Source organism: Phyllopteryx taeniolatus, chromosome 12, assembly GCF_024500385.1.
Source record: "Phyllopteryx taeniolatus isolate TA_2022b chromosome 12, UOR_Ptae_1.2, whole genome shotgun sequence".
NCBI classification, from domain to species: domain Eukaryota; kingdom Metazoa; phylum Chordata; class Actinopteri; order Syngnathiformes; family Syngnathidae; genus Phyllopteryx; species Phyllopteryx taeniolatus.
Window position 1 is genome coordinate 10,808,197 of NC_084513.1, and position 22,305 is coordinate 10,830,501.

General features: G+C 40.0%; 2 protein-coding genes across 2 annotated transcripts; both read left to right on the plus strand.

Moving 5' to 3' along the window:
• Positions 1–544: 544 nt before the first annotated feature.
• On the plus strand, positions 545–9,971 carry LOC133486615 (pituitary tumor-transforming gene 1 protein-interacting protein-like). The gene is made up of 7 exons (XM_061792034.1): positions 545–764; positions 2,551–2,612; positions 2,701–2,809; positions 4,596–4,713; positions 7,359–7,424; positions 7,512–7,558; positions 9,093–9,971. The coding sequence occupies exons 1-7, from the start codon at positions 560–562 to the stop codon at positions 9,137–9,139; spliced, it is 654 nt and encodes a 217-aa protein (XP_061648018.1). The 5' UTR covers positions 545–559; the 3' UTR covers positions 9,140–9,971.
• A 2,287-nt stretch (positions 9,972–12,258) lies between these two features.
• LOC133486616 (small ubiquitin-related modifier 3-like) lies at positions 12,259–19,573 on the plus strand. Its single transcript, XM_061792035.1, has 4 exons — positions 12,259–12,432; positions 12,914–13,042; positions 13,132–13,203; positions 18,912–19,573. Exons 1-4 carry the CDS (start codon positions 12,412–12,414, stop codon positions 18,975–18,977), a joined length of 288 nt encoding a protein of 95 aa, XP_061648019.1. The 5' UTR covers positions 12,259–12,411; the 3' UTR covers positions 18,978–19,573.
• Positions 19,574–22,305: the final 2,732 nt, after the last annotated feature.

Sequence of the window (22,305 nt, forward strand, 5' to 3'; positions counted from 1 at the left end):
TGTTATACTTTACTGGGTTACATTGTGGCATATTTATGACGAAATTTACAAGTCACAGAATTATAACAATATACCTGGCATTGACAAAACACTATGTCATGAAAATGGGTTGAGTAATGAGGAAGTTATGGCTTAATTTCACTGTCCATGCATTGCCTTCTCCAGGAACTTTTACCTTCCCAACATGGCCACCACGTAGGCACGTCGGTAAATTGAGTCGCAACTTGCTCATTACTTCACCGGTTTTCATCAGGGTTACTGTCTCTGAAGTGTAACCGTATGCAGCACAATGTGCGGGCATCCTTGTTCTTTTGGTTTTCTTGACGTCTACACACATGGAATGCGGTGACGACTTTGACCTCCCGAGCTTAGCGTCGCCGTCGGCAGGGCGTTCAAAATGGGCGTGTCGTATCCACCTTTACATGTTTGTGTGAGTCTATCAAAATGGGCGTGTCGTATCTACCTTTACATGTCTGTGTGAGTCTATCTGGCATCTTTTTTAGTTAACGCCAAATGATGACGCACAAACGCGGTCGTTTCTTAGCGTCGTCGCTCGTCGATGACGTCACGTATGGAGCCATTGACGCCCCCACCCAAAGCAGCGGCAACAGTTGGCGTCAGTTATCTGAGCTCCTTTTCCCGACTCGGATCTCTTGACTTTTGTCTCGTCCTCACCATGTCTGCTTTGTACGGTATCTGTTTGTTACTTTTGTCCGGCCTCGTCGCCCCCCAGGCTCAAATGTCGACCACTTCTCCGCCTGTCGGTGAGTTTTAATTTTTTTTTTTTTTTTTTTTTTTTTTTACAGTTTCGAAAACTTGTTACTCTTTTTTTGGGGGGGGCGGGGGGGGGGGGTGTCACATGACGTCAGTCCAATGTGTTTTCGTCTGTTGGCTTGATAAGCTAAAAATTTGCAGTCACGAAAATAAGTATTTTGTTTTAAGTCAAATACTTTATTAATGATCAACTTGAGCTACATTCTCTGTTGAATGTAATATCACAGCCTATGTTTTAACCACTTGTAAAACTTCAAAGGAACGGTTCGTTCCGCTATATAAACTCAAATGCTTTATTCTATTGTACATGACGTTTTGAAACGGACCTAAAGTCCAACATTTGTGTTTCACAATTTTTCAGCCCGCTCCTTTAATCCTCCCATGACTCCTTAAATCATGTGACCCGTTTATTAAAAAACAAAAACAAAAAAAAACACACACAACAAACAAAACGCACTGAGCAAAATCCTAACTCTTAATATAGCTCTTTCAGTCAATTCATTTTTGTACTTGTCAAATAAAGTAATTGAAAGTTCCTTTAGAAATTGCATGTAAAACAAAACAAAAATGACAGTACTGTAATGTACGGAGCCCCCCTGGTGCCAAGGTATGAGAAAAATAAAATTCATTGATAATCTGTTCCCTCAGTTTAGTAAACTGTACCCTCAGTTTAGTAATCCGTACCCTCAATTTAGTACTGTGTTTAGGAAACACGCAGGCTAATTGTAGCCAGTCCTGCTAGTACTGTTATATAATGATCAACCCCCTCGAACTACAGCAATATTGCCTTTCAGTTGAAAAAATGGGATGTAGGATATATCACGACATGACAATTTATACACAGAATTCACACGAGTAAGAATATAACATACAAATAGAATTTACTTCACTTGACAGATATACGTGGGTATACGGAGCCCCAGACATTTGCTAAACTGAGGGAACGGATTACTAAACTGAGGGTACAGATTACTAAATTGAGGGTACAGTTTACTAAACTGAGGGAACGGATTACTAAACTGAGGGAACAGATTATCAATGAATTTTATTTTTCCTCATACCTTGGCACCAGGGGGGCTCCGTAGTAATGAGTTAAAATGACAAAAAAAAAAAAAAAAAAAAGAAATGGAATAATACTGTCGTGATACCAAGCAAATTTAGCCTAAGTGGCAATGAGCCAAATATTCCCAGTCATGGCAGTGGGTGTATCACAGCATTGCATCACAATCCCCAGATACAATTAAAATATGATGCAAGTCAAGGTGGAGGGAATTTGAGCAGTTCGAAATAGCAGTCAGTGTTATAACAAAACCAGGCTTTTGCTTAAATACAAAAAAAGTCAGGAAAAGCCTAATAGAACATCTGAACTTGATTTGCAGTTAATCTGAAGCACTTCAAATGGTGGCAGGTGTGCTGTATAACATGGGTTTGAATATGATTGGTTAATTCTGAACACAGCTTTATCCCCAGTTAGACGAAGGTGTGCACACCTGTGCAACCAGATTATTTCAAGAGTTTACATCTACTTTGATAAATGTTTTACCAATTGAGTTGCACAAGTTATTGGTCACATTAATTGAAATAATTTATCTTGTTCTAATTTTTTTTATAGCACAAAAGCCTGCCATTTAAACGGGGGTGTGTAGGCTTTTTATAAATCCACTATGTGAATGACTTAAGAGCAGTAATAGTGGACACACTGGCTTTGTTATTGTCAATATGTTTTAAAATTCCCTATTTCTGGTGTAAGTGCTTAAGTATGTTTCATATTTTCAGTCACAGTGTCGTGCGCTTCCAAGTCCAACAGCAGTTGTGCAAAATGTCTACAAGATGCCTCTGTAAGTAATGTTTACTCTATGTACTGTACTGTGTATGCATGTATTGTTACTGCATATGATCAACGTGTGTGTGTGTGTGTTGCTGCAGTGTTTGTGGTGCGAGCCCAGGAAACAGTGCGTCGACTACCCCGTGAAGAACATCCTACCTCCCAGCAGTGTGTGTCCCCTCAGTGACGCGAGGTGGGGTGTATGCTGGGGTAAGCCACACAACACAAACCAAAATAAAGGATGAATGAATAAATACATACACAATATAGTACAATAAGGTTTGACACGAGTACATGTTGTATAAATGTGGTGAGCTGAGAAAAAAAATAAAATAAAACAATTGTAAACAGGCTAAGGCAGTAATCCTAACTGTCATGCAAGTGTGGTAAATTAACCACTGTAATAGATAAGTTTTTCCTCACAGGATGAAGGGGATTTTAGTGTTTATTTTTATTATTTCTTCGTATTTTTTTATTACGTTATTTGTATTTTTCATTACATTGTTAGTGGCATTATTTTGTTTGTATCCTTATTATTACTGCATTTTAAATGTTTTACATTTGTTTTAACAAAATGTATAACAATTTATTTGTGCTATTTATTGCCTTTTTTGTTTAATTTTAGTTCTATTAGATTTGATCTGTTTTTATAACTTTGTATTGTAGTATTTGGCAATTTTATTTTGTAATACTGAATTACATTTTACTTGCATTTTACAGTCATTGATTTTTATTGAATTTTTGTCTATGTATTTTCCATCTTATTTTATTGGTATTTTTTTCACATATTTACTGTTGATTTTGTTATGTTATTTTGCAATATTTAATTATATATAGGCGCCACGGTGGGCGACTGGTTAGGTCGTCAGCCTCACAGTTCTGAGGACCGGGGTTCAATCCCTCTCTCCCCGTGCCTGCGTGGTTTTTCTCAGGCCACTCCGGTTTCCTCCCACATCCCATGAATTGGAGACTCTAAATTTCCCGTAGGTGTGAATGTGAGTGCGAATGGTTGTTTGTTTGTATGTGACCTGCAATTGGCTGGCAAACAGTTCAGGGTGCACCCCGCCCCCTGCCCCAAGTTAGCTGGGATAGGCTCCAGCACCCCCGCGACCCTATTGAGGAGAAGCGGCTCAGAAAATGGATGGATGGATGGATAATTATATATATATATGTATATATATATATATATATATATATGCCACTTATGGACGGCACAGTAATGTAAAGTTTTAAAAACCTAAGAAAGTGAAATGTATAAATGGCATGTGAACGCTGAAATGTTTATGCTGTACAAAAAAAAAAAAATAGGGGGGCCACGGTGTTCAACTATTTAGCACATCTACCTCGCATTTCTTAGGACCAGAGTTAAAATCCCAGGCCCGCCTGTGTGGAGTTTAGATGTTCTCCCCGTGCCTGTGTGGAGAATATATATAAAATATTTATTTTTGTAGATTTGTTTTACTTTTTGTCATTTTAAAAAATCTTTATTTTATTATTGTTTTTCTTTTTTACATCATTTTTTAACATTTCGGTAAATTATTTTTGTTATTTTTTTACATCGATTATTTTTTTATGATAATTTTTTTTAGGTTTCTTAGTTTCTTAAATTACATTTATTTTGCTTTTATTTTTTCATTTGGTTTTATTTAGTTCTTTTGATATTTGTATACATTTTGTATTACATTATTTGTACATTATTGAGGTTTTATTTTTATGTGAAATTATATTGTTTAATTGCTATTTTTTAATTGTTTTACTTTTTAAAGGTTTCATTACTATGTTTTAGTTATTTTATTATATGCATCTGTATTGTTTTAAAAATATATATATTTTAAAATTAGTACATTTCTTAATTTTTCAAATTGTAAAATGTTTTTTTTTTAATTTTAGTCAAAACTGAGTTTATTTGGTTGGAATGAATTATAGCTCCATGTCATGACGCAACCGCAACCTTCAAATTGGATGTCAAATATTTTCCTGTGTCTCTGACCCGTAGTTAACTTCCAGATAATGATGATCATGCTGGGTGTGCTGTCTGGCCTTTTCGTCCTGGCCTTCCTCGTGTGCTGCCTGTACTGCTGCTGCTGCCGGCGGCGGCGTCGGCAGCGAGTCAGGTGAGTCACGTGACCCTCAGAATAGCGGGGACAATGGCTTGTTATTCCGCAAGCCTGGTACAGCCCGTCTCCAAAGGCCGCGCTGCCATCTGCTCTTCGTTCTTCACAGTATAAACCACAAGCAGCCAAACTTTATCCGAGGGCCGCATTGATAAAAACTGACTTTCAACTTTAATTTCTTAAACAAGCACTTATATACACTGGTACCTCGACTTATGAGTTACTCTACCTACACATTTTTCTAGATGAGCTGTCGGTCTTCTGTTGGTTTTTTTGTCCTGAGTCAAGAGCATAAATTTGTGTTACGAGCACCTGATGGTGGCAGCGACCTTCACAACAAGCAGCAGTAAGAATCAGAATCAGAATCATCTTTATTTGCCAAGTATGTCCAAAAAACACACAAGGAATTTGTCTCCGGTAGTTGGAGCCGCTCTAGTACGACAACAGACAGTCAATTGACAGACAACACTGAGACATAGACAAGCAATAAAGCAATAAAGGGTTAATAGTTATCTGGTAATGCCGGTACATTTTTTTTTGGACAATTGTGTAAAAGATGCAGAGTCCTCTAGCACTTAGAGCAGTTCGAATGACTAATATTGCAATAGTCCGGTGCAATGACCATTGTGCAAAGGGCGCCGAGACTTCAAGGAGTGTATGCAGTTTAAAGTGACGAGTAGCGCGATAATCTGGGACAATGTTGATTGTGCAAATGTTGCAGATACTCTTCAGTCAGTGTGCAAATGGAGCAGATGCTACTCTGGCATGATGTGCAAATAGTGCAACAATTTGTAAATAACAATAACAATACTGTATAAGTAATTACAATAAGTAATTGTAACAATAAGTGAACAATTCTTTAAAAAACGCTCTGTTCCCCCAGTTGGAGGTTACTGAAAGACTAAAAAAAAGTCTGCAAACAAAGTCTGCTAGCTTAATGTTAACACACAATGCAAAACGTCTTAAGATAGGCTGACCAAACTAGCATCGATGTTGCGGTTGTCATAAACCTTCAAGCAACTGATATTTAAACACAAAGGGTGGAGCAAAACACATAGACAGACAATCCAAGAATAGGCATGGGCATATATTCTTTATCCGCTGTGAAAAATGACTAGAATTACTGTAGCTTAGTCACTAGAAGTGACCATCATCTTCTAGCAGGGGTGTCAACTCATTTTTGTCGTGGGCCACATTGTAGTTACGGTTTCCCTCAGAGGGCCGTTACGAATGTGAAACCAAAAACATGTTTGATCACCTCATCATATTATTACATGCACACAACAAAATGATGGATAACTAGTTTTGAAATCAGAGGTCAAGGATAACATTTGTTCAATTGCTGTTCAAGTTACCATAAAAGGTGTTTGGTAACAAAAATGTTTTATTAAATATGACAATTTAAAATTTTGGCAGAGATTTTAGCAAGAATCATGGTAGTTGACGCACATGATTTGCTTTTGCGGCCAAGGCACACACATCAGCACAATATCAAGGTATAACGCATATGCATGATGCACAAACTGTTTGTGTATTCTTTTATTACTGTATACTGTTTCATTCATTCAGTTAGTACTGTATTTGTAAGACACAATACTCTAAAGTGCTATTTCTCTTCAAATATGGGGGGGCCTCTGTAACATGACATGGCATTTCCATTCGTTTCAAAGGGGAAAGATGATTTGAGATGTGTGTTTTGAGTTACAAGCGTGGTCATGAAATAAATTAAACTCACAAATCAAGGCACCATTTGATCTTAATTCGGCGAGGAATCTCAGTACTGTTTTAGTTGTAAAGGGTTATTTTTAGTATACAGTGCCGTAAAAAAGTATTTGCCCCCCTTCTCAAATTCTTTACTTTTTTGCGTACTTTCCCTGTTTTAATGTTTTAATGCCTGGCTCAGACTACAAGACGGGCTTTATCTTGTCAAATCAAACACTGTTGGGGAGGCGTGACCAGAAAACGTGTCACCTGGCACTGCAACTGGATACAACCATTACCATGGCGACAACAAGTCGGGAAGGTTCACCACTGTCCCATGTTTTCTCCATTTGTGGATAATAGTTCGCTGGAGTCCTAAAACTTGGCTTTGTAACCCTTTCCAGACTCATCAGTTACTTTATTTCTCATCTCTTCTTAAATTTCTTTGGATCGTGGCATTTTGTTGCAGCTTTTTGAGCTCTATTGGTCGTCTTCATTTTGTCAGGCAGGTTCTATTTAAATGATTACTTGTTTGAACAGGTTTAGAGGTAATCACGCTTGGGTGTGGTCGATGAAAATGCACTCGGCTTTCCAAAAAAATGTGATTAACCACAGTTAATGAGTAATTTAACAAGGGGGACAATTACTTTTTCACACAGGGCCAGGTAGCTTGGAATATTTTTGGGTGAATCTATATAATTATCATTTTAAAACTGCATTTGATGTTTACTTGGGTTATTTATTTACATTTGTTTGATGATCTTAAACAAATTGGGGAAACTATGCAAACAAATACAAATTTCTGAAGGGGGCAAATACTTCTCCATGGCACTATATACTTACTGCCGCTGCTCCAAAATGGGCAGCAGGCCTCAAATGGCCCAATGTCGGACTTTGGACCCCACCTGGCAGAAACCAAAAATAACGTTTTCGTAATCTTTTAGTGACGACGAAGAGGATTTAAGGGCAGAACAACAGACCCGAGCGAGGAACGCCCGTCAGAAAGAAAGGTCAATAAAAAAGGTCCATTTAAGTACATACACTTACGTACGACTGTGGCCTGTTTCTCACTTTTGTGTTTGTTTGTGTTATCGCAGGAGAATGGAAATGCAGCTGAGGCATGATAAAATAAGACAGAAATATGGTAAGGCCTATTTATTTTGTCACATTTGTTATTACTGGTACATCTGAAATGTTCATGGGTCACGTTTTCAACTTTAAAACATGCACACATTAGAAAACCTTTCAAATGTAAAAATATACAATGGTGTAAAAAAGCGTGTGGCCCAAAAACTGGTTGGGCCGCCCTCAGCAGCAATAACTGCAATCATGCGTTTGCAATAACTTGCAATGAGTCTCTTACAGCGCTGCGGAGGAATTTTGCCCCACTCATCTTTCCAGAATTGTTGTAATTCAGCCACATTGGAGGGTTTTTGAGGATGAACCACCTTTTAAGGTCATGCCACAGCATCTCAATAGGCTTCAGGTCAGGATTTGACTAGGCCACTCCAAAGTCCTCATTTTGTTTTTCTTTAGCCATTCATAAATGTTTTGGATCTTTGTCCTGCTGCAGAACCCAGGTTCGTTTCAGCTTTAGGTCACGAACAGAAGGCCCGACATATTCCTTCAGGATTTTTTGGTAGACTGCAGAATTCATGGTTCCGTTATCACAGCAAGTCTTCCAGGCCCCAACGCAGCTAAACAGCCCCAGACCATCACCCTACCACCACCATGCTTTATTGTTGGCATGATGTTATTTTTCTGAAATGCGGTGTTACTTTTACGCTAATGTAACGGGACAGACACCTTCCAAAAAGGTCAAGTTTTGTCTCGTCAGACCACAGTGTTTTCCCAAAGGTCTTGGGATCTTCTGGCAAAATTGAGACGAGCCCTAATGTTCTCTTCGGTCAGCAGTGGTCTTTGTCTTGGAACTCTGCCATGCAGGCCGCTTTTGCCCAGTCTCTTTCTTATGGTGGAGTCAGGAACATTGACCTTAACTGAGTCAAGTGAGGCCTTTAGTTTTTGGGATGTTGTTGTGTAGTTTTTTTGTGTCCTCATGGATGAGTCGTCACTGCACTCTTGGGTAATTTTGGTCGGCTGGCCACTCCTGGGAAGTTCTATGTTTTCACCGTGTGTGGATAATGGCGCTCTCTGTGGTTTGCTGGAGTCCCAAAGCTTTTTAATTATATATATATTTATTTTTGAATTCTACTGTTTAACAGAAAATCCTGAAGGAGAATGTTCAGCCATCAGTTTGTGATCTCAAGCTGAAGCACACTTGGGTTCTTGCACCAGTATAACGATCCAAAACACACCAGCCGAGTTAGCTTCTGAATGGCCTAATCAAAGTCCATGCTTGAATCTGATTGAAATGCAGTGGCATGAACTTAAAAAGGCCGTTTATGCTCGGAAAACCCTCAATTCTTGATGAATTCAAACAATTCTGCAAGGAAGAGTGGGCTAAAATATCTCCACAGAGATGTAAAAGACTCATTGACAGTTATAGAAAATGCTTGCTTTCAGTTGTTATTACTTTTACATACCAGGGCCAGGTAACTTTGAATAGTTTTTTTTCTTCCCCTTAATAAATTGTAAATGAATTGTGATTTGTAAATTCCAGAAACTTCTGAGTTCCATCCTTCAAGTTAATGTGTTCTCATTATGCTTTCTCATTTCAGGTATTTCGAAGGACAATCCCTACTCCCGCATGGACGATAAGAAATAAGTGCCCCAATTCCTCAGATAGTGGCCCACGCCGTTTATTTACTCCATTGCAGAGTAGCAGGTGTCTTATTTGAAGTGAGCCATCTATTGAAGAGGGGGCCACAACTTGAGAATGTACAGTCCGATTTAACATGAAGATGAAGCACATTTAAAATGCTTTTATGCTAAACTGTGATCTTTCCCTTTGATTGTGTTCATGTTTGCCAAAAAACAAACGAAATGTTACAAAATCAGTTACTGATGTTCAAATATATTCTGACTACACTAATCCCTCTGTAAATTACGGTTCACTTATTGCGTATTCAGTGCATCACAGATTTTTATTTTTTTTCTCTAATTTAGGCAGCAATGACTCAAATTTACGGAGCAATTTACACTCACATGTTACTAAATTGCTTAGTAATACAGCAAACATGACCAACATGCCACTGGTTAGTTAACACACAAGCTTCATTTGAGAGTTAAGTAAATTCACAAATGCCAACCTAGCACGACGTACAGTATAGCTAATCACATAATGACATTGAATTCCATATGTGAACTTTTAAAATGTATGTAAATATGCAGTAAATAATTGGGTCACTACTTCACGGGTTTTCTGGAACGCAACTCCCGCGATGAACGAGGGATCACTGTATTTTAATTTTGTTTTGGTCTTATTTTATCATAAACTGTGATTTAGACCATTGCACTGTCTAGTTTAACACTCCAGCAAGAGATGTAAACCTGTATTTGAAATGGCAGTATTTTCACATTGCTCATGTTTGTACTGTATGTATGTATACAGACTTGTAACATGTAATCATACGTGTTTGATAAATGTATGTACTGTATTGTTCAAAAACTTACTGTTTTAAGAGCATTATGGAAAGATACTTCATAATGTTCAACACATGTCTTTGTTCACACCACATGTTATTGCTTGTGTAAAATACAAAATATTCCCTGATCAAAATTAAGTGGAACGAGACTTAAAAGTTCCCTTTCAGGATATTTTTTTCAAGAAGTCCATTTCAGGATATATATTTTTTTCCAAGTTAAAGTTCCATTTTAGGACAATTTTTCAGAACTATTGACTTTAAATGGTTAAAAAACAATTAAACAGAAGTGCACGTTGTCTTTTTCTGGTAAAACAAGAAATTTAAATGGTCATTCAAAAGGTCTACAACTCAAGTACCCTTAACAAACACGTATTTTGTACATAAGGCTATAACATTTTGAACATTTTAGAGCAAAAATAGAAAACCCATTGGCATCACAATACCTCCATGACTACTACCTCGCCCTTTCTCAGCCAATTGCGAAGACAAACTTGCCTGTTCACATTACCAGAGCTCAAGGGGGACCCACATTTTTTTTGGGGGGTAAAGTGAACTGCCAAGTCGGAAAAATCTCACATGGAACAGAAGTGGCAGGGCTAATCAGATACTTGCAGGCCAGGACACAGAAATGTAGGGGACTCCCTGCTCGACTGGACCACCACCACTGTTTGGTCAGTCTGTTTTCACTGATGGTGGATTCTGGTCTACAAATTCCGGGCCCTGCTACACAGGGCTACTTCGTCTGAATCAGTCCGAAGGAACGACAGAGCTTTTTCTTTGCTGGCTCCTGTGTGGTGTTATCCTTACACTGTTCCTTCAGTAAAGCCTCAACGCTGGTCCAAACACATTTTAAATCCTTAATGCGTGGGTCAAACACTGTGGCCATCTTGACCCAGGAAAACATTTAGCAGTCCCACCTTTTCCCAGCTAAAGCTTTCAAATCAAGACCCAAACTTTTACCAACAAAATATTTTAACACCAACACTTTGTCCAAAGAAAGTTATTGTGAATTCCCCCACAGGTGTGACAACGCATGTTTTCTAGGAACTGGCTTAAATGTGGTTACTGTTTACATTCCGTTGGCCACTTGTTTTCGGGCCTCAGGCTTATGTTTGCTACTTCAAACAGCAGACATACGCACACATAGCCACTAGGTGGTGTTCAAGCACCTGCCCTTTTCCACTGGGTGGAAATTTTTTTTTCTTTATTCATAAATAAAATAAGTAAATACCCTCGCTGTCATCAATTTTACCCAAAGTGTTTTGAAATCTGATGGGCATTTATTTGAATCTTTGGGAGAATTGTACCTTCCAAAAACCTTTCATTTGAACAGCAGTGTTTTGACTATTTATATCCACCGTAGCTTCCCTTCATCTACTTTCTTAAAAGTTGCAGTATTGACTGTGTTGTTTGTTAACATATATAAATACATGAGTTAAATGCATACTACTACTGTCTTTCTTAATTGTATGAATAATTTTGGCAATATATTTTAGCACCAATGCTTCTGGACAAAAGGTTTCAACACCCACACTTTTCCAATACCAAAACTTTTCCCAGATAAAAGGTTGCAACACCCAGACTTTCAAAAGCCCACACTTTTCCAGACGAAGTTTCAACAGTCGCACTTTTCCTGACGAAAGGTTTCAATGCCCACACTTTCTTGATGAGTCTTTTCAACGGCCACACTTTTGCCAACTTTAGTGGCGACGTGGGTAAGTACACCCTGTAACCGCAGGGTCACCGTTTCAAATCAACACCTACACGTTTCTTGGTGAAAGGTTTCAACACGCTTTTCCAGACAAAATGTTTCAATAACCTGACTTTTTGTGTCGAAAGGCTTCAACACACCCACACTTTTGCCAGCAAAAGGCTTCAATACCCACACTTTTCTCAACAAAAAAGGTTCCAACACCAACACACACTTTGCCCAATGAAATCAAAACCCTTACTTTTTATGAAGAAAGGTTTCAACACATTATTTTCCAGATGAAAGTTTCAACACCCATAATTTTCCAGATGAAAGGTTTCAACACCCACACTTTTCTTGCTAACTACTGTAACAGTGATAGACATATTTGAATGCAGTCACACTTGTGTGAATGACTGAATGTCAACATTTACCCAATAATAATCCTGAAGTGTGTGATTGTCCCCACTGCCCCGACCCCTTCTACTCTTTCTCTCGTGAACGCGCGCCGGCACCTCTCGGCCACGCGCAAATCGCCGCGCGCGCTCCCGCGACCAGAGGCCCGCCCAGCGGATCGGACCACGTGATCTCCCGTGATCGAATTACAGTTTAAATTTAGGTGCGCGCGCCTGGCGCACACGAAACAAGAAGGAGAAAAAGACGGTAGTCGACGGACGGACTGGGGACGCCTCGCCGCGGCTCAGCGAACAGTCGGTCTCCTCCCTCGATTCACGCATCTCCTACCGCCTCAAACACGCAAGAATGTCAGACGAAAAGCCAAAGGTGAGTGACTTCCCCCCCGTTGTGGATGAGGGAGCTTACCGCGAGCTCAACGCTTGGCACTGGATGCTAATGCTAAGCTAACGCTGCCGGATGGCGCATTTGAGCGGGTAAGGGAGGGGGTGTTAAAACAAAGGTTGGCAAATTTGGACAATTTCTCCACTAATGGGCAATGTTTGATACATTTTCTTTGCGTAACATCCCCCTAACGTATATTCTACGTGGATACCGCGCGTCTTGTTTGCCCCGCGGTGTAGTTATATGAGTGAAAAGTGGTAGTCTGTTCCTTTCGTTTGCGCCATTGTGGCTTTCTGCGCCAGTTCCAACACGGGCTAGCTCGACGTGCTAACCAGGCCAGCTAGGGGAAAAAAAAAAAAAAAAAAAAGACTCATAGACTCTCCATTCCCTCGCTATATCTTGGTTTCTAGCGTTACCACACTGTTGTAATTGACCACTTTTGTTTTGTGTGTGTGTGTGTGTTCAGGAAGGCGTGAAGACTGAGAACGACCACATTAACCTGAAAGTGGCCGGTCAAGATGGCTCGGTGGTACAGTTCAAAATCAAGAGGCACACTGCTCTCAACAAGCTCATGAAGGCGTACTGTGAACGACAGGTACGTGTAAAGCATGGCGCTGTAGTCTTGTATTTTTTCCAAATTGTATTGTGTTCTTATCCAAAATATATATATTTGTCTGTTCCCAGGGACTGTCGATTCGTCAAATAAGGTTTAGGTTTGATGGGCAGCCGATAAATGAGATGGACACACCTTCACAGGTTGGTTGCACATATCACCACCTCTTATTAGAAATGACAATATGGCAGAGTATATAAATATAAATTTTTCATGGGGTTTACATTCCCAAAACTGCGGTGAAAAGTATAATCCAACAAACACTGAACACCACCCCTAAAAATGCATTTTCCTATAACTTAAGACAATAACTGCGCCTCTGATTACAAAAAAAAAGAGAGAGAAGAAAAAGTGATGCACTCCACAGTAGGGTGAACCCCCGTTTATAACAGGGAAGACATTCCAGACTTATTTGTGATAGAGAGACCATCCACCCAGCCATTTCCCATACTGCTCATCCTCATAACAGTCACGGTGAGCTGGAGGTGATCCCACCTGACTCTGGGCAAGAGGTGGAGTATACCATGGACTGGTTGCCAGCCAATTGCAGGGCACCTTGACAACCATTCACACTTGGACAGTTTAGTCTTCAATAAACTTAACATGTTTTTTTGTATGTGGGAGGATGCCAGAGTATGACTAGAACATATAAACTCCACATGAGGAGCCAAAGTTTGAACATCCAACCTCAGAGCTGTGAGGCAGATATGCTAAGTAATCGCCCACTGTCCCTGCAGAGAAACTATAAAATATCCATCCATTTTCTTAACCGCTTAGCCTCACTAGGGTCACAGGTGTCCTGGCACCTACCTCATCTGACTTTGGGACAGAGGCAGGGTACACCCTGAACCGATCACCAGTCAATCAAAGGGCACATAGACAAACAACGATTCGCACTCACATTCACGCCTATAGACAATTTAGTCTTCAATCAACTTACCATGTATGTTTTTTGTTTTTGTTGCTACAACCCCACCCTCATGCTTTAGACATACTTTAACCCATTGAAACACACTTGAACTTATCTAAACACTTACCGTATTTTCACGACCATAAGGCACACCATATTAAAAGGTGCAGTCTCAGTTACGGGGTCTATTTCTGTATTTAACACGCACATAAGGCGCACTGTATTATTGGGCGCAGCCATGGTAAAACATACGCAAGCTTAAAACATACGGTAGCATACATGCACGCTAAAACAATGTTTTCAAAAAGGCAGTGGTAGCAAAACTGAGTTCGGTTGTACTTTATTGAAGTATTTAATGTACTCGTGTTATTTTTTTATCAATCCTCATCCACAAATCCATCAAAGTCCTCATCTTCTGTATCCGAAATGAACAGCTGGGCAAGTTCTCCATCAAACATGTCAGGTTCCCTCTCGTCATTGAGTCGGTCTTGTTGCCGTGCGGCTCCTCAGAAATGATGCCGGCTTTTACGAACGCTCGAACATTGCAAGCAGACACGTTAACCCAAACATCCACAATCCATTCACAAATTGTGGCGTAACTCCCCCGGCGCTGCTTCCTAGTCTTAGTAAAGCTGTGTTCGCCATCTGTCATCCATCGCTGCTCACAACTTCACTTTGAACGCCCTGTTTACACCGATGTCCAGCGGTTGGAGTTCCTTCATCAAGCCTCCTGGAATGATGGCAAGCTCAAAGTTATTGCACTCAGTCGAATGGTGACTGTAGAGACGGCTGTTCTTTGCTCATTAATCCATTGCTCGAGTTGGTCTTCCAACTTGGGCCACCTCGCCTTGTTTCTGCGGAAACTCAGCTTTGTATTCTTGACTTGGCGAAGCTCGTTTTCCTGCTTCCTCCACTTGCGAACCATGGATTCGTTGATCTTGAATTCTCTCACGGCTGCTCGATTCCCATGTTCCTCCGTGTAACTGATAGCTTGCAGCTTAAACTGTGCTTTGTAAGCGTGTCTCTTCATAGGTGCCATTTTTGGGGGTCCTTAGCCAAACCGATGTTGATTTGCACCATGCACATACCGGCGCTATCTACCTAGTGGGGGTGTGCCTTTAGCGTCCTCTGTCACGCACACCCTTCCCCCTTTAACGGCTGCATGCTGTCCTCAGCCACCTCCGCCTTTCCTCTATATAAGCGGCGTGTCAGCAGGAAATGCTCCCAGTCAGTCAAGCGGCTCGCTCATCACACACAAACATTTATAGATTTTGGAACTCAGTGCACTCATAGGGCGCGCCGCATTATAAGGCGCCCCGTCCATTTTGGAGAAAATCTAAGACATTTAAGTGCGCCTTATGGTCATGAAAATACGGAAGTGTTCTTTAGTGCCTGTTCTTACTCGTGCTCACAAAGTTCTCCATGTAAGAGGCAAAGCGTGGTCGCTTCAAGCTGTTTGTCACTTCTGTTTGAAGTTTGCTGTAAAACTGACACTTTTTCGAGCAGAGCTGCCAAACATTACGGAACGTCCGTATTTTGTTACGGAAATCACTAAACGTTGACTCGTTACGGCTGTAATACTGATTGTTCTGGATCTTGGAAAGAAAAATAATCCAGCGTCCACACTGAATAGCGGCTTGGTGCAGGCAATTTTATTAACCCCCCCTCCCCAGCTGCCAGGGCACAAGGCGAAAGTGGTCTTTGCGTCCGGTGTCAACGTATTGTAAGTCACAGATCATCGCCTTCATGGTAGCTGATAGCGAATAAGCTACACTTCTTACCATGCTTTTTACAAGCGTCACGAAGGGAGGACGAGGAGAGGGTAGGCAAAGATGACGTAAAAGCCTTGCTAATTGCTAAGCTATCACTATGCAGTCACAAAACATTAAAATAAGTGATTTGGTCATACAGCACACTTGTCACATAGGTCTGGCTACAACTGCGTTTTTGCGGTGAGTAACCAACTTTGAAAAACAAAATAGGCTGTTTAATGTGTTTAGGACTATAAATATACAATAGTCCACGTCCACACAGGACGCACTGTCTAAACCGGAAATTACTAATTCACTGCACGTCACTTCAGAACGTGGGCAGGTTAAGTATATTATTCATAAATATTTGTAATGTAAGATCTTTATTAGTACCACAATGGGGAAATTGGCATTGTTTCAGCTGCATTTGTGGACATAGAAGATATAAATGTAATATAAGTAGCATGCAAAAGAAGACAAGACACACAAACAGCGTATACAACAATGCTCAAGGGCATATTCTCTTACCTGTTGGAATTTAGTTGGGGAATTTATTTTTACTTCTCTTCCTCCATCCATTTTCTGTACCGCTTATCCTCACTAGGGTCGCGGGCATTCTGGAGCCTATCCCAGCTATCTTCGGGCGAGAGGTGGGGTACACCCTGAACTGGTCGCCAGCCAATGCCAGGGCACATATAAACAATCATTCGCACTCACATTCATACCTACAAGCAATTTAGTCTTCAATCACCCTACCATGCATGTTTTTGGGATGTGGGAGGAAACCGGAGTACCCGGAGAAAACCCACGCAGGCACGGGGAGAACATGCAAACTCCACACAGGCGGTGCTGTGCTAACCAGTCGTACACCGTGCTGCCTACTTCTCTGCCTCTTGCTTGTAATTACACTGCATCTCTTCCAGTAGACTTCAGTGCTGCAGCACTACATGCTACAGTGCTGAAGGTGTGCAAATCAAAATTCAGATTTGCCTGTGTATTGTTTTAAAATAAAAAAAATAAATACAAACTTTTAAAACCAAAAATTATGTAAAAATCTGCGCTATACTGCGGGTGTGAACGATTGTCGATGAAACCGGGAAATGCAATGATTTGAAAATCTTAAGTATCCGTTTTGAGGGCATTTCTGTTTCAAGCAAATGAGCCACTGCTCACACTGACTCTCCTCAAATGCGGCGCAACAGAGACTACGGCTTTGAATGAATGAAGACCAAAATAAGCACTTTAAAAGTGCTGTGTTCAAGTAGTCTAACATGGCAATGACAACAACTAGCTAGGAATTGCACTTCTCTCACGAATTATGTTTAAGTGCTGAGAGTTGTTCAAGGTGGAAGTCCAAAGAATATTACATGCCCTACAAGGGTTGGGTAAAAATATTGATTCATCAATGCGTTGCAGTATTCCCCTCCCCATTTCAATATCGAATCAACAAATCCTTTGAATCCGTTCAACTCCTGGTCACATCATATGGACTGAAGCCGCATTGACCAAACAACAACAAAATGGCAACAAAGGCAAGCAAGCGGCAGTGTAAAGCCAGTTCCTTCTACTTTTAAATCTGGTGTTTGGTGTCATTTTGGATTGTCCTGTAATTCCGGGACACGGGACAGACAAAAGCTACCCCGAAGCCGTACATGGAGTTGAGACGACAGTCTTGGAATTGTTAGTCAGCAGAGTGTATTTCCAGAGCGACTAACCTCTACGTAGCTAGCTCTTATTTAATTTCCAACGAGTGGGAAATGTCGAAGCACTACTTTACTGTTTGACAGGTATGTCTGTGGCCTGTCAAAAAAAAAAAAAAAAAAGCTTGTCCTCTTACTTCAATTTAGTTCCTTGGCACTAAGATTCCAAAAGATGGTGCCAAAGCACTGCTTTTCTATTAGACATGACTGGACTCGGGCCTGTCTAAATAAATCTCCTCTCCTCACTTTAACGTAGTTCTTTGGTACCAACATGATGCCAAAGCACTGCTTTTATATTAGAAAGGCTGTAGCCTGTCTAAATGAAGCTCCTCTCTCAGTTTAGGGATGTCCAAACTGGCCCGGAGGACATTTTTGGCCCACCACCCCTTTTTTTGTCTTTGCGGCATGTGCTGAAAATACTGGCAGTGCTTTTTCATTGTTTTTAGAGGTGGGGCCAGTGTGAAAAGTATGGTTGTGAAAAAAATTGTTGGGAGGGGGTGTTGCAACACTCATCCTCCATGGGTGTGATGTGCCTGAGCTAAGGGTGTTGTTTTTATAGACCTTTACTAGATATGCAAAGAAACTATTAACTAAAATGGTGGCAAAATTACTTTTCATACCCCTAAAGATAATTCACCTTTAGAAGCAAAAATGGTTTGCTCTGTTTGGTACGTTTCAAGGGCATATTTGTAAGCATATATTAGTGGTCCTCCAGTAAACATTACTTTAGAAATTGTCAGTTTCCTACGGATTGCTCTAGTTTTGGTTCTCAATTTGAAGAGCTTCTCAGCCCTATGCAGCCCTCGGAGGAAAACGTTTTGACACTCCTGCCTCAACATAATTCCTTGACACAAAGATGCCACCAAAGCATTATTCCATTAGGAAGGGCCGAGTTCTGTCAAAATGAAGGATCTTCGGAGCACTTCAACATAGTTCCTTGGCACCAAAATGCCTCAAGATGCCACTGAGGTAATGCTTTTTATATTAGACAGTGGTTTGGCCTGAGTGTAAAAATGGTGACTTGGTAACTTTTGCTAAATAATGGATAAGCCCCCCACCCTGACACACCAACGCGCGCGCGCACACACACAAATTGCAAACACCGAACCTCACATGTAGGGCTCCATTGTTGATTTTACTTTATGTATTTTGAAATTTAGCACTATTGTGACAGTATTTCCGTTAAGACGAGGCTGTGTAGTTACTATGCTGCAATAGGCTGTAACATTTCTAACTTAAAATTTCCTCATAGAAATCTGTTGCTGTCAAACTGTTGCCACCATATAATGTTTAACAGACTGTTTTTTTTTAACTCAATTTCATTTATAGAGCACTTAAAAAAACACAGCTGAAGCGGCTATAAAAAAAAGTTTACATTAAACAATGACAAGTTGTCCTTCCTGTTGTGACATTATGAGAAAACACAAAAAAAGTACAACACTTCTGGAGTTAATGCTGGGTGACTGACATGTCTCATTTGTGTTGTACAGTTGGAAATGGAGGACGAAGACACTATCGACGTTTTCCAGCAACAGACAGGAGGAGACTATTCTTAAGTGGAGGGCCTCCTCTTTGGGGATTGCATCCACACTGTTGTTTTCATGTTGTCATTGTTTATTATTGTTTCCTTTTTGGTTTTATTAACCCCACCCCCTTACATTTTGCTGCCAGGTTTTTCACCACAAGTGGTTTTTACCTTTCTTTAAATTGGGATAAGTAGTTTATTTCACATAAAGGAGAAAGGCCATTTGTGTCCAATGGTAGGGACGCTTACAAAAATTCACTAGAACTTCATGCCAAAATTATTTTCTAATTATATTGTCAGGTTGAATTCAGGATATTCCCAACGAAGTATTTTGGTAGGCTCTGGAGCAAAAACAAATTGCGTAATTTCATCGCACACTTATTTTTTTTTCTTGTTTTTTTGGTAGCTATATTCCCAGTGACTTGTATTCACGTTTGCAGAGAAAGATGTGTACTGTATGATTGATATAGCTCTGTATGTGAATGTCTTGCTTGGAGAAGATTGAGCTGAATGCTAAATCTAAAGTCAGTCACGTCATGTTACTGGACCAAAAAAAGTAAAACCACAATCTCTAAATAAAGTGTTTTTTTTTTTTTTTTTAAATAAAGGGTCTCGTTTTGTGTCAAATGCAAGCTGTACTGTGTCTTTTACTCTTAGAAGACAGCCTTTCTAATAATACCATTTGGTTGGGTTTTTTTCTTTTTTTTTTTTTAAACAAACTTTTGTGATCATTTATTGAAACGTTAACAATGTTCGATAACTTCAGCAGTTGTCTTTCAAAACTTCTTGATTGGCTGAAAGCTTGCCTGCGATACCATTAAGATGTATCAGCTTAATGAAGTCAAAATTCATCCAGGTTTTCGTCTCCTAAGGTTGAGGCCGGTGTAATATGTTTTACATACACTAGAGGACGCTGTGGCTCCTGATAACAGGATGTATTGACTGTACAGTAGACTTGGTCTAATAGCATAATTGCCTGCCATTAACTGTCACAGTGTCAGTAAATAGAAATGTGGTTTAAAAAAAAAAAAAATGTCATCGAGATCAAAAGGTGTTTCGTTTTATTTTGTTTGCACGCATGATCTATTTGAATAAGTGTTTTAAGTTTGTCCGAAGACGCCAGCCATGAAAAAACTTTTAGAAGTTCGTCTTCAATCACTTAATCAATCGTAGTTATGATCGTGAGCAAAGCCTACACACCAAGTCCGCCGGTGTGTTCCGCGTTGCTCACGTGACGTTCCGCATATAGCGGATTGTACTATTGGCTAACAATATGAGTATTGAATGTTAAAAACAGGTGGCAGCAGTTACCGTCATACTCTTTATTTGATTGTACCGTCATACTCTTCGTTTGATTGTCGTATTGTCTAATCTAAAGTAAGGGATATTTGCCTTTTTTATTGAAATTTTAGGATGAGCTTAAAATGTGGTATAAGTTTTTACAACAATTGATCAACAGTACCTCAGCATCAAAAAGGAAGTGGCCACTGATCTTAGGGTCTCATAATGTGTCATCAGCAGTTTTGGGAGAGACGCAAGTTGTGAAAAAAGTCCTGAAACACTGAACTTTTGAACACGTGCATTCATCAGTTCAGACAAGGTCAAAGGTGATAGTGCATTTTTGGGTTTGTCCTGAAATTTCACCCAAAAGCCCAATATCCCTAACTCTGTGACTGGAGTGTATTTATGGCCTTGAGACTCGTGGCACCCGTAACCCTTTAAATACGAGTGTGTCACATTTTGCCGTGATGACCATGTTATATCTTGAACAAAAAGACACTTGTGGCTGGTTTCACAGCTCATTCCCTGTACCTTATGGCATGTGACGCCATGCTGACAGCACACACTTTGTTCATTATGCAGTGTAACAGATGGCTTATTGAAAACATGTTCAAGCATTTCAAATAATTAAAAAAAAAGGGGACGCCCAGTACAATACTTGACATTCACTGTAATTCACTGAATTGCTAATGGGAGATTTGAAAATATTCATGATACATGCAGAAATACAGACATTTCATTGGGTACACTATATGTGGATTTGAAGGACAAACTACTGTACTTGAATACGGTACATGAGTACTATACAGAGGATGTGAACAGCAGTGAGAATAATCAGCATTATAAAATATGTATGGTGGCTAAAATAAGCATTTGATATGCCATGGATTTTGTCAAGTTTTGCCACTTGCAAAGAATTGAGAGGCCTGTAATATTCCTTGTAGGTAGGCTACACTTCAACAGTGAGAGACAATCTACAAAAATAATTACCCCCAAAAAACATTTGTTTGATTTTTAAAAACAGTAATTATTTCATGTTATTGCTTGAAAAAAGTATTTGATACAATAGAAAAATAACCATTCACAATTACAGTACATAGTTCAAATGTGTCCTGGTGTTCTTGATCAGGTGTCCACACTCTTACTTCAAGTATTTTGGCCAACTCCTACGTGCAGCTATTCTCCAGATCTTGGGACGGGACACATGAGACTTGAGCAGGGGTACCTTGCATTTGCTGCAGGATTTTAATACACGATTGTGTGCTGTGTTTTTAATGGTGATCTTTAAAACTGTGGTCCCAGCTCTCTTCTGGTCATTGCCCAGGTCCTCCCACGTACTTCTGAACTGAACACTTATCGTTCTAATGACAGTTGATACTCTACGAGGCGAAATCTTGCATGGAGCCCCATCTGAGGGAGCTAGATGGTCATCTTAAGTTTCTTCCATTTTTTAGTACTGTAAATATTATATTATTATTATTATATTATATTATTTTTTTTATGTGAAATGTGGATGTGAGATTGGTTATTTTTTATGACATTGTTTTATTAATGACACATTAACTGATTATTCAATAAGATAAATGCTACCCATCCATGCATTTTCTTCTGCTTATTTGGGGTCGGGTCGCAGAGGAAGCAGCTTAAGATGAGAAAGAGACAAATGACAGTACTTTAATTAACCATCCATCCATTCTCTCAATCGCTTTTCCTCACTAGGGTCGTGGGTGCTGGCGCCCACAGCATGCAACAAACATTATAGGACTCTTAAAAAATGTTTTAAATGCTCGGTGGGTCGGATAAAAGACTAATAGGCCCTATGTCTCCCACCCAGCTGTACCCGCCCCGCACCCCAATTATTAGCTTTTGCACGTGTACGTAATACCCAAACCCCGCACCCAATTATTAGCTTTTGCAGGTGTACGCAATAAAGTGTCTGGTAAGCGTCTAGTTGCTTATTGGCAATGCAATGCATCTTCACCCCCACCTGAATTTGGGTCCTGTCAGACTATATGGGATTTCTTAATATTTAAAAAGAAATGAAAAAGGGGGGTGGTGTGGTTAAATCATGACGGACA